The sequence below is a fragment of the Hydra viridissima genome, unplaced genomic scaffold, assembly GCF_058129835.1.
Source record: "Hydra viridissima isolate aposymbiotic clone 2 unplaced genomic scaffold, HvirCarnegie_v1 scaffold_8, whole genome shotgun sequence".
Taxonomy (NCBI): domain Eukaryota; kingdom Metazoa; phylum Cnidaria; class Hydrozoa; order Anthoathecata; family Hydridae; genus Hydra; species Hydra viridissima.
Window position 1 is genome coordinate 7637266 of NW_028324307.1, and position 13171 is coordinate 7650436.

The 13171-nt window shown below is 28.6% G+C and overlaps 1 protein-coding gene across 13 annotated transcripts in view; it reads right to left on the reverse strand.

The window, feature by feature from the left end:
- The window catches only part of LOC145186364 (polycystin family receptor for egg jelly-like), a 52465-nt gene extending 45787 nt beyond the window's left edge, over nt 1–6678 (reverse strand). For 12 of the 13 annotated variants that reach the window (XM_090095779.1, XM_090095777.1, XM_090095776.1 and 9 more), the window contains exons 1-3: nt 6528–6678; nt 6065–6116; nt 4973–5455 (exon numbers count right to left, since the gene is read on the reverse strand). In XM_090095779.1, coding sequence (XP_089951905.1) covers nt 4973–5455; nt 6065–6116; nt 6528–6554 — 562 coding nt within the window. In that variant the 5' untranslated portion in view covers nt 6555–6678. The remainder of the gene's footprint in view (nt 1–4972; nt 5456–6064; nt 6117–6527) is intronic. The other variant, XM_090095772.1, reaches the window with a different exon arrangement.
- Nucleotides 6679–13171: the final 6493 nt, after the last annotated feature.

The window sequence follows — 13171 nt, forward strand, 5'->3', positions numbered from 1 at the left end:
TTTACTGTACAGTAATGTTATTAAATGTAATATATTTTAATTTTGTATTTTTCATTATCTGCATTAAAGATTTGCTCTAAAAAGCATTATGATCAAATCTAAATGAATCTGGTAACGAAAAATAGTTTTGGTTAGGTTTTAAGAGGTTTCTAAGTTAAAAACCTATTTAGGGGATATTAATCTACTTAGGGCCAGATTTTTTGTATGATCATATCATATCAATTACTTCCTATTGATATCGACATAATTACTTAAAATATAAAACTCCGCCAAGTAAAAGGGTTTTAAAATCAGTAACCTTAGGTACAATGAGTTCATTTCTAACTGTACCTAGGCCACTAGCTAGTATAGCAAGTTATAGAAATATATTTTTGCTATTAAATTATCTAAAAGATAGCAGCAACCTAATTAAAAACATTTTGTACAATCCAATCACATTTGAAGTTTCCAATTTTAACCCTAACCGTCCCATGTAAATAGCATCCGACTGAAAAAAATGTGACTAAATCGAAATAGTACTGGTAATTGATATCATTTTCTTTCATTTACTACAAAAAAAAACAAATAAAACAAAATCATAAGGATTATGAGCGTAGATATTACTTTAAAACACGGCCCCAAGTGCAAGGGCAATGAGTGGCCCTTTGTACAAGACCAGGCACAAAACAAGATCTATCAAAAAATCCAAACTAAGCGAGACTTATGTAATGCTGCAATTAGTAGTTATTGTTCAAAACAAAATTAATTACTTTGATTGAAACAATAACTTGAATTACAAAAAAACGTTTTACTTGGGATTGTAGTATAAAAGTGACAAAAAACAAAATTTTACTTTAGACCATTAAAAAATGTTTTCTGGTTATAACTTGCTGCGGCAACGTCTTTAATTGCTCACAAAATGGTTATATAAGTTTTTATTGACATCTGGTTGGCCAGAAGTTTCTTTATAACATATAGCAAAGCTGTAATATGTCATGATTACTTATTAAAATTCCAAATAATTCACGATTACTTATTAATAACATTATGGTCAAAGGTACAACGTACATGTTGTACCATTAACCATTTGAGTACTTTTTTAAAAATGATACTTTTTGGTTGAATGAGAAAAAAATCAAAAGTATAATTTTTGCGCAAAATATAAGAGAATAACATAAACTTTGATTGGTATAAATTGGTTCAATAGTCAAGAAAAAAAACGCCCAGAAACAAAAAGTGGTCAGAGGTACAACAGGTTCCCCTATTCATCAACAGTTAAAAGCATTTGCATCAAAACATGGTTTTGACTGTTACAATGAAAATAACAAAAATTATTTTGTAATAGTTAAAATCAATAGTTCTCGCCAATCAAATGGCATGTGGAGATTAATTGTTTTAAATCGTGAAGGGCCATTATCCATTAATATTAACAAATCTCTTCCAGATCTACTAAATCTTCAATCTGCTAATATCATATTCTACAACATTTCATGCATAAACTTTTTTAATGTAATAATGACTTCCACTATCTTTTTTTCTAATCAGAAATAAATTTTCTGATTTTAAAAATTTCCGAAGCACATCAAATGAGGATGTTGGAATAATTGAAACAAAAGAAGGCAATACAGTTGAAAACTTTAATGTTGTTAGACATAAAGATTGCTCATTAATATGGTCAGAAGTCTGTTGTGATTTTAGTACCATCTACTGTACTAAATTGCCTATAATGGAATCCAGGTTAAAGAGTAATGAAAGTCAATCATCTATTACCTTTAACTAGCCATTTTTTAACTGTGTACATTTTCTTACACCAGTATATGTTATAAATGTAATAATGACAACTTGCATTCTTCTATATGGAAGTTCAATAGTACATTACAACAATTTACAATTTTGAATAATTTCTAAAATCAAAATTAAGAATTATTACAATATTTTCATAATCTGGGAGTATTTGCAAATATAAATTAGCACCAGTTTAGGCGCTACTCGACTTTCTCTAATGATCTCTAAAAGATCATTAACTTATTATTTTCAAAATGAAAATAATAAGTTAATGATCTTTTAGCTGACAAAATACATTAATAGCATGGTTTTTACGTTAAAAAAGTCGTTAAAGTATGTTTATCTTGCGCGATCTTTTGTGGCAATGAAAATAGCCGTTTTTTGATTTGTTAAAGAATAAACTATATTGCAAGTAATGTACTTTTGTAATGAATTTTAAAAAAGAACTCAACAGTTTTTTTTCCTAAAAGAACAACTTTTGAAACTTAGTTCATAGTTGTTCTATCACATGTAAAATTTAGAACATGTAATCTTTAAACCGTTTTTTTTTAATAAAAAAAACCAGCGTACGATACAATAATAATTATTCATCAATTTTTCTACATTCTCACATTCTACGTTCAACCTTTATTTGAAATCTTCTATTAATTTCATTTCGTTATAATACTTTCGTTACCATACTTTAAAATAATGTTAAGGCTAATTGAATTCAGGTCTGTTTATTGCGCAATGTAACGGTAATTAATTTTCGTTAAAAATGAAAGCGTTTTTAAAAAAAAAAGGCGAATATTAGGGTTTTTAGTAGAATTTTTTACAATTTTGACTTCGAATTAGAGCACTTTCCGTTAATTTTCAGGTCTATGTTTTTATATTTTTATGAATCAGCATAAAATTCTCTATCAGAATCAATCATAAAATTAGGGTGGGGTGGGGGTGGGGGGGAAAGTCAAGTAGCGCCCCAGTTTAGACGTTAAGTTCCACAACATGTGAGTATAAGCACACCTTTAGTGCGAATGTAACATTTCTTTTCATGCTTTTAAAAATTTGATTCTCTAAGATATTTATTGTGACATTTCGGACAGGTAAATCTTCTTGATTAATAGCAAAGTCATGCTCATTTTATGTATCGCTGCTCAGAAAAATATTTTGAAATATTTTTTATTGGATAGTCGAGACTATCTTTTTCCGACGTCGAAAAAAAAAAAAATACTCCCCGGTTTCGCAATTATCACCTTTTGTTTCGCTTTTGTTATCTAAACAATACCGTAACACGCATATCTTTTTTATGAAACAATGCGTTGAACATCCATCTATTAATACATCCTTGATATGAGTAAGAGAGCTAGTCCGACAAGTGAGATCTCACTGTTTTTTGCCGAGATCTCGGCAAACGGGCTAGCCTTTGTCCATATAAACAGCCCCTAAACAATTCTATATAAAAAAAAGCTCTTTTCATTTAAGACGTAGACCGTTGCCACAACTAAATTGTTGCAAAAAATTTCATTAAGAAATCTGTACGGCAACACTTCAGTTCATAGATATCTAAAGGTATTTTTTTACTTGGAGATCATAGATGGATTAACTTTTTTACAAGAACGCATTTTGAAAATAGTTATACCAGATTTTAAATTTACGAAACTTAATTTAATAATTGTCAAAGATATAATAATATAAAATGTTAAACTGTTTAAAGTGAAAATTATATAAAGTACTCAAAATGTTTCTGATATATATTAATGATTTTATTAACTTGGTGATTCTTTAAAACAATACTAATAAAAAGATTAGATTTTATCCTGAATGTACATGAATTAGGAGTGGATATATAATGGTTATGGAAGGATTTAATTAACGAAATGAAATAAAACTGAAGAAATTAGCAAAGAGAACATAAATAAAGTAAAGGCTACTTAAGCTACATTTATTTCAAAAGTGAAGAAAAAACTAAAACAACGTGGTAGAAATTATGATTCATTTATAGAGAAAGAACATCAATGGCTTTAAGAAAATCTTATGACCAATAAAAGAAGCCAATTTGGTTCTGGAAAATCTCATAAACAATGGGTGGTACTTGGAGAGTGAAGCAAAGAGAAAAAATAAAAGAGTGAGGTGTTGAACATTAGGCTCTATTTTTAGTCTCTGCAAGAAGTGCACATTTTTAAAAAGTCAAATGTTTAGAGGTCAAAAATGTTAAAGACACTTTGGATAAAACCTCTTCTTAAAATATAAGTGTAAAGCAAGCTCTTGATTTAAAAATGAATACTGACCTCAGCGATAAACAGTAGTAAATGATCAAAAACCTAGCCCTTGGACACATAATTATTTCCTTCTTGCACGATGTTTCAGTGGAAAAAGTTAAATACTATCCTAAATTTTTTATTTTCCCGGTTTCAGCTGCTACCATTAATATTGCTAAAGCTGTGTTTATGTAGATGGTATAATAATACCAATAGTAGCAGTTGAAATAAATGATGGCAATTCTGCCAAAAGCATGCAAATATTAAGAAGAGTAATGAACCAAATTGTTGTGTATTGGCTTAAAAGTTCTAAAATTTTTATTAAAATTATTTTTTACGCGTGCAGCCAAACCTTACGAGCGCATGAAAGCGTATGCACACTATACGCGTCAAAGGTGCGCGTAAAAAAAAACTTATTTAACAAACTTGAGTTCTTTGACCCAAAAAACTATTATTTTCACTAATAATATGTTTATTTACAATTTTTATCAAATTTTACTGAGTTTTTGCCGTTTTTTAATCATTCTGAGTCACTGTACGCTGCTTTAAAATTTTTAATTTTTATAGGATATGAAAATGAACCTTTGAATTACACAGCAATTAAAATACTAGTAGAGGTAATTGTAACAATACTTAAAAGCCCCATTTCTATGACGTTAGTTAACATTCAAATTTGTTTGATTAAATGAATATTTGGAAAAATAAAATAGATTTGTTTTTGTAAGAACTTATGGGACATAAGGTAATTAAATGATCAGTACAATAAAAATTTAATATTTGAAATTCGCACATTAAAGCTAAACTTCCGCTAAAATTTTTTCATCAAATTTTTTGAAAATAACAATTTTTAATTTAATTTTTGTTATGATGAGAAAAATGCTAAGTTATCCTTTTTGTAAATTATTTCTCATTACTATTTTTTGTCAAACTTTATATAAAAAAAAAAAAAACTTTTTTAAAAAAGTGGTTACCTGGAGTTAGAGCTGAGATAAATAAATTCCGAACACTTCCTGGCTGAGCATAGTTAAAAGGATCTGAGGTATAAACTTTGACATTATCTAGATCTGTGGCGGTACCTTTTAATCTTGTGCACTCGACGGTTCCGTTTACACTTACAGAGAATGTGTAGAATCCATTAAAAAACGCTTGAGATGTAGCAATCCTAATCCATTGAAATAAAGGGATGCGAGTTTTAGATGTAAACTGAAAAGTTGTTGAGCTGTTTATTCTTGAAGTAAACTTCATGCTTCCGTTACTGTAAATCCAAAAGCCTAAAACATTATCATTGTTATCCTGGTCGTTCGCCATAAATCTCAGAACGTTTGTGACTACTGTTGTATACATACTTGTTAGCTTCACGTCAAAATGCATCTGATATTCTTTTGATAGTTTGTTCACAGAGACAATTTTTTTGCTTTGAATTATAATTTGCTCGTCTTTCAAATCAACAAGGTCTGTAAAATAAAGATTCAATGGCATCTTTATGAAAATGAAATCAACAAGGTCTGTAAAATAAAGATTCAATAGCATCTTTATGAAAATGAAATCAACAAGGTCTGTAAAATAAAGATTCAATGGCATCTTTATGAAAATGAAATCAAACAAAACTTTTTGAAAAGTAAATTTATTACAAACAAACAAAAGTTTAACGAAAAAAAAAAAGTTTTCAACGAAATAATAAAAAAAATTGATGGTGAAGGAGAGCGAAAGTTTAGTGGTGGTCTAGTAAAGGCACTGATCTCTATAATAACTGGATAGCGCAACTCCAATCAAAACTTCTACTTTCTTGAATCCAAAATCGCCGTATTGGAAAGCCCAAGAATTTAAATCCCGTAAGCTTTAAGTTCTGTTTTTCGGCTTATCGCTTTAAATACACATATCAGATTTCAGCGTTCTGGGGCTTTTCAATATGGTGAATTTGGCGTTAATTTTGATATTAGAGATGCGCTATCCAGTTATTATAGAGATCAGTGAGTAAAGATGGTTAAGTGATTGTTTGGTTTAAGTTATTGACCGTTTTTGTTGTTGTTAAAGTTTTTTTTATCTTATTTCAGTTTACATACCATAAAAACTGCTGCAACTGTTTAATTCAATTCCCAAAAGTAAAATCACTACCTAAAAAGAAAAAAGTTGAATCAAAAAAATAATTTAAGCTTTAACGATTCCATCAAAAACATTATTATTTTAAGCGCTATTAAAATTATAAGTGAGAAAAGGCTCCTCTGCCCCAATCCCCAATAATTTTTATTAACATTATAAGTCATTTTTCTTTTTTAATAACAAATTTTTGTCATGAAAAATTTCATAAATGTAAAAATAATCTGAACTTTGAAACCACGTGCTCTTCGCCTGAAGAAATTGTAGGTCTGAGTGCTTATTTCAAGCGTCCATATTTTGTTTTCTTTGTCCCAATTCTTTACAAAACCTTTCAATGGAACTGATCGCAATTAGTTTATTCCTTTAAATTTATATATATAATAAAACCAAAGTAATTGTACTTGTCGCATATTGGTGTAAAGCTCTTACCAAAAAAGGCGTGTTACTGCTATCCATTGATGGATAAAAAAGCTTTTTAAAAAATATTTCAATTAAAATAATTCCTGCTTATATTCCAGCATAATAATCTTCTTTGTATTTCATTTTGAAGAAGAAAAATTTGTTTGGATTGCGTTGAAGAAGTGACGCTAGAGTATTTTCCTTTCATGACCACAATTCATTGAACTTAATGAATGAAAGTATACAAAATTCTTCTTCTTAATAATAAAAAATGATTTAAAATTTTATGAATTGCTCTAATTGTTTTATTGAGCTAAAATTTTTTGTTGTTGTTGTTGTTTTTTTTAGTTTTTTTGTTTTAGATTTTAAAGAAAACATCCATGAACTGCTTATTGCAAATTCACAGATTTCCTATTTCTATCCTCTTCTTATTTCATAAATTACCTTTTCTTTAAATATAAGTGTAAAGCAAGCTCTTGATTTAAAAGTGAATACTGACCTCAGCGATAAACAGTAGTAAATGATCAAAAACCTAGCCTTTTTTATATGAAAATATTTTTAAAAAGTTAAATCTTTCAAGAAAATTATCATTTTAAAACATTAATCAAAAATAAATTGCATCAATTTTCATGAAATCAGCCATCTTTATCAAACTTTTGCCTGTCAAAAACTAGAAATAACTAGGTACAGCAGAATAAGCTTATATGTAAATTTAAAGCTATTACACATTTTATTTCATGCATCAAAATATTATAATCAAATATGTAACAATATAAATACAAAATCATCACGTACATTTTTGATTACAAAATTTTTAAGTGGAAGTTTTATAAATCCTGCAGATTTGCTCACTGCGCTCACTGCGTAATCAACTGATCATTTTTTCCTGCAAATTTATAGTTGACGTAAATAAAGCCGCACATCACAGAGATCGGATAATTCAAGTTGTCATTCTTCTTTTTTTTTTTCTAAATTTCCTTTGTATATTATTGATTTATCTGTAATTGTATAACTTCATCTTTTCAGAATCTCTTGAATAAATAAAAAGAAAAAACAAAAAGAAAAATCACCCAAGAAATCTCTTTAAATCACTTTCGGTAAAGTTACGTAGATGGAAATTTTGAGATGTTTCAGAAAAAAAAATGCTTGAACAAAAGTTATTTCTTACTTGCATTTCAGCGAAAGTCCCTCCGTAATTTACTGCAATGAATTTGCCGATAACCAGTTGTAGTAAAGTATTTCACAATCACAAATCAGCATGACAAAGTACTGGTCTCAATGCCTGCTTAGATTATGAAGTCCGTGGAGTTCAATTCTAGTAAACTTAGAGGTCAGATGCGTTTTAAAATAATTTTCTCAGGCAGAGTGAACCACTTACAGGTGTGGCAAGAAAACTTTAGCAAAGACAAAATTTTAGTTGTCAGTAGACAAAATATTCACGGAAGGACTTAGGCTTTTGGGGCAATAGACTATTGAAAATTCCTGGTCCTTATGGAGTTCCTGACAATCTTGTACATGTTTTTCCTCTTTAAACTGATTTTTACTTTACCTTTTATATAATTTTATAGGTATTTTCACTTGATGCGAAGGAGAAGTGAACAATACAAATTTAATTTTCATTATATCAGAGCTGTATACGTCAAAGTGGGACGGAATATTCGCAGAATCATGGTAAATAAGTGTCATTCTTTTCATTGAAGCTACTTTTTTCAGAGACTTTTTCTTCATATCAAAAACAGTGAACTCGTAATTTTTTCACTTTTATTCGAAAGTAGGTAAGTATTTCGCAACGGTACGATTATCAATCTATAACAATCGATGCATTACAATACAACAATCACCATAATCGATACTAAAAAATATCAATAGTGATCCTTTCACTATTGATTATAATCAGAGGCGTGTATTTGTGGTATAAACGCGATAAACGCGAGTTCTTCATTACCTTTTTTACAAAACCTTCATTTCCATTCCGACAAAAAGTAAATTTTTATTGAAAATATATTTTTTTTTGAATATATATAAGCAGCTTAACTTTTTGGTAAAAAAGATTTTAGTTATTCCAATCATCAGGATTTAAAATAAGTTGATTTTTAAGAAACTGAAAAGAGTGTCTATTAATTGGAAAAAGCTATCACATTTGAATCACTTGTGGTTTTTATCACATTCAAATCACTTGTGGTTTTTATCACATTTGAATTACTTGTGGTTTTTATCACATTTGAATTACTTGTGGTTTTTATCACATTTGAATCACTTGTGGTTTTTATTTCGCTTGCAAATGATTTTTTTAAAAAAATGATAAAAAAATACAGCCTCTAAAAAATTTAAAAAAAAAAGAGACAAAAATTTAGTAAGGTATCTGAAAAATCTCTTTAAAAAGATCCTAAAATTTAAATTTAACTTTAAGCTGCAGAAAGGTTGTTTTATTTTTAAATCGGAGAATATTGAAGTTATATGTTGTGTATGTTAAACAAATTCAGGTTATCTTAAAAAACGCACAAATATTTTAAAAAAACGCACAAATATCTAAAAAAACGCACAAATATCTAAAAAACGCACAAATATCTAAAAAAACGCACAAATATCTTAAAAAACGCACAAATATCTAAAAAAACGCACAAATATTTAAAAAAAAAAAAATTGTGCCATTTTGACTTTGGAGAAAAGCATTAACACGGCCAAAAGTTAAAAATAAAAAATTTCTAATAAGCAAAGAATACTGAGGCAAAGGCATCATATGAACCCCAGACCATGGCTGAAGTGTCACAATTACCAGAGAGTAATCTCATTTCCAAATAAAGTGACAGAATCATTCATTTACCAATCTTTTGGGTAAAAACTGCCATGGAAATTGTACAGAATCAACTTTTAATTCAAATAAGAACATTTCTTTTGACGAAATTTCAATACCATTTCAAAAGATCGATCACTTTATCAAAATGCCATCTCAAAAAATAAATCATTTTATAAAAATCATATATTTAATGTTAAAACTTATTTAAAATCGTTTTTAAAGGCAATTTTATAGTAAGAATCATGATGCAAAATTGGTTTAAACCGTTAAAAATAATTAATTTTTTAATTTGCTAATTTTATAAGCGTATTATTTCAGTAAATTCCAAATAAAGGTTACCTTTTCTTTTTTTTTTATAAATTCACTCGAAGTCTCAAAAAACATTATTTTAAAAAAAATATCCAAAAAATTTTATTTAAAAATGCTTTTTTTCAATTTATTCTTGGATGATGGAAGTTACCTGGTGACCAAAGTTACCTAGCGACCGAAGTTACCTGGCGACTGAAGTTAGGCAGTATTAGGTTATCATAACTTTTTATTTACCATCAGCAAGAGTTTTTTAATTTTATCTCGAATTTAATTTATGATTGGATTTCGTAGACGGGTAAGTTTTTCAATTATACCGAAATCGTCTGCATTTTTAAATTTTAAATTTTTTGGTAATCTGCATTAGTCGACTGCATTTTTAAGTTTTAAGGTATTTTTTTTTAAATGCAGAATTTTTGAGGCAGAAGTTTTTTAATTGCAGAAGTTTTGAGGTTTTTTTTTTTAATGCAGACGATTGACAAATTACTACCAAAAAAACTGTTTTAAAAGATTTTTCTCGTTAATTGTTTTGATATGTTTAGCTTTCGGTAGAAGTTACTTCATGTCAATCACTGTGTTTTACTTCTGAAAAACTGCTGATAAAGTCCTAAACCTAAAGAATGGTACTTTTTTCAGAGAGAATGTGTAAAAAAGTTTGAAAACATTAGTATAAAATAGAAAAAAAAAAAAAGAAAAGCGACTTCTTACAAATGCATTTTAGATTTTTGAAAATATTGCATATGTAAACAAATTTTCATGTTTATTTGATAGATTTATAACTTTTCTCAATCAGTTCTCGTTTCTAAAGAAGGTAGAGGAAAAACTACGTTAAAAATTAAATATAAAAAAAAGAAAAGAAATGTATTAAAAATACGCTACAGACTTCAAAATTATTAAACACAGTTTTAGATTAAGATAAAAAGGAGCAGGATGGGGTGTGTGTCTTGTGAATATTTAAAACATTGCGTAATTAGATTTTAAATTCAATTGAATTTAAAGCTGAATTTGAAACGTTTACCTTAATGCCACGCGCACTTCGCTTTTAAAAACCCCGCATTAAATATTGCTCTTTTTGAAAATCGCAGATGAATGTTTTCATAAATAAATCAATGAAATACACAATCATGAAAATAAATAGTAATATACATGAACATATTTTTGTAGATTGTTACATAAAGAAAGGGTTGGGGCAGAATCTACCCAACATAAGACGCCTGTAACTTATCTTTAACTTGTCTAGACGTCTGCAACTAGTTAAAGACGTGTTTAAGACGGCTTTTGAACACGTCATTAAGACGTCTTTTGATAACCAGTTTAAGACGTCTTTAATACATCTTAACAATACGTTTTTCGGAATTACCAGTTTAAGACAACTTTAAGACATCTTAAATAAGACAACTTTAAGACGTTTTAAATAAGACAACTTACCCCCCAGCGTGCACAAACGTCAAAAAGACGTCCTATGGACGTCTTAATTAGGTCGCGACGTCTCCGACCAAATTATGACGTCCATAGGACGTCCTGTAAGGACGTCTTTGTTAAGACGTCCTAGTGACGTCTTCAAAAACGAGTAAATTTACACGTACGTTCATGTAAACTTACATTTTTAATTAACTGAGTTAGCGCATTAATGCGCATTAATGCGCTAACCAATGATATATTAAAAATAACTAGATGTCTAACTTCCGCGTATTTTTTGAAGCAAAAATCGGCCATTATGGGTGGCAAATTTAACAAATCAAAAGCTTCGTATTTGTTTTGTTTTGATAAATAGCGTAAAGATTTTGCCCCGATTTTTGGCCGATTTTTGCTTCACTTTTTCTTATACCGATTTACGGCAGTTAGACATCTAGTTATTCCATAGTCATAGTATTTAAATAGTCTGGAAACGCGGGTCGTCTTCTATGGATTTCGTTCAATAACTTGAACATTTAAGGGTGACCGGACTGAGAGTGCATCAAATAATTTTAAAATGACTTTTTCTGCCGCAGTTTCTAATAATTTAGATGAATTTGATGCTGTTTTAGCTGCTATTAATGAAGATTTGTTGGAGACTGATCCTAATTTTAGTTCAACTGTTGAGTTAGCTGTTGGAAATATTCCTAACGCAAATGAAGAGCGTGTATTTTTGTGTTTATATTGCGAAAAAAGATGTTTATCACAAGGTGGTTTAACTCGTCACCTCAATGCCAAGCACAAGGACAAGCTTATTGATAAACAGTTTAGTAAAGAGAAAAAAATAGCAGAGCTTATTCTTCATTCTAATTGCTTTCAAAATTACTTGATTCAGAGTGCAGAAAAGCTTGCCATAGATGAATGCTACCCTACTAAAATAAGAACTGAATTTAAAAATTTTAAATTGACATGTATAGAGGTCAATACAGCTTATTCTTTAATAAAAAGTATTATTGAATCATTTGATGGAAATGCTGAAAATTTTTACCCAGCTTTCTACAAAATATTTTCTGAAGCACCAAGTCCTTTTAAAAATCTTAGCCAAAACTGCACTCTTCTTTTAAGTTTTGAAGTTGCTAATCTTGTCTTGGCTCATCTGACTGGCGCCTCCTTTAATAATGATGTTTTAACATTTAAACATGAATCTTATCAGTTTACTGAAAAAGAAAAATCTATTATCGCTTATCTTAGTGGTTATGTTTTTGGTACCTTTTATCGTAGAATTAGATTTAGTTCTAACATGTCTAGTTTGTATCATAAACAGTGTTTATCATTTTTGCTTGCTGGTAAATGTACAGGAGAAACAATTTCTTTGCCAGAGCATAAACATGTTAATTTGCATGATAGGGGTGGTTTATGGAAAGTAAGTAAAGAGGTTATTTGTATCTTTACTACTGCAGAGTACCATTTTATTTCTATGGCAAAAAAGTCATCTCATACTATCAATTGCAAAGAAATAGTTGATACGTTAATTAAAGACTCTTTTGTGCTTGTTAACTTTTCAAAAATTATACATAGTTCAACTGAAAAAGTTCAAAAAGAAATAGCACTTAATTTATTAGAAGATCTTCTAACTCTGTATATACGTGTTCGTACATTTCCCTATGTGAAAGATAAGTTGCAAGCTTTCAAGATTTCTAAAAGTCAAACAAAATCAAATGCATTAAGAAAAGCAATTAAAAAAAAAGTCTCAACTTTGGAACAAGGACATTAAAGACTTGGCATGACTTGGACTTATGAAAACGGCTATTTTCATAGCCACATATCTTTTAAAAATATTAATAGCATATTACTAACTACTCCTGAAGTAGTAAAATGAATACTTAATGACTTACTTTTATGATGTATAAGTTTATGATATATTTCATATTGATATTGTATAAATCAACTTTGATATATACAATATCAATAACAAAATTAATATAATTGTTTTTTCAATTTTAAATTAACAATAACACATCTAATACTTTATAGTGTTACCATTTTTTTAAATTGTAAGATAAATTTTGATATAGAAAGATCTTTAAAATTGATTATTTTTGACCAATACATTTATACCAAAAAATATTTTAAAAATAGTGTACTACATTTTTAAAAAAGAAAATAAGTCGAAATC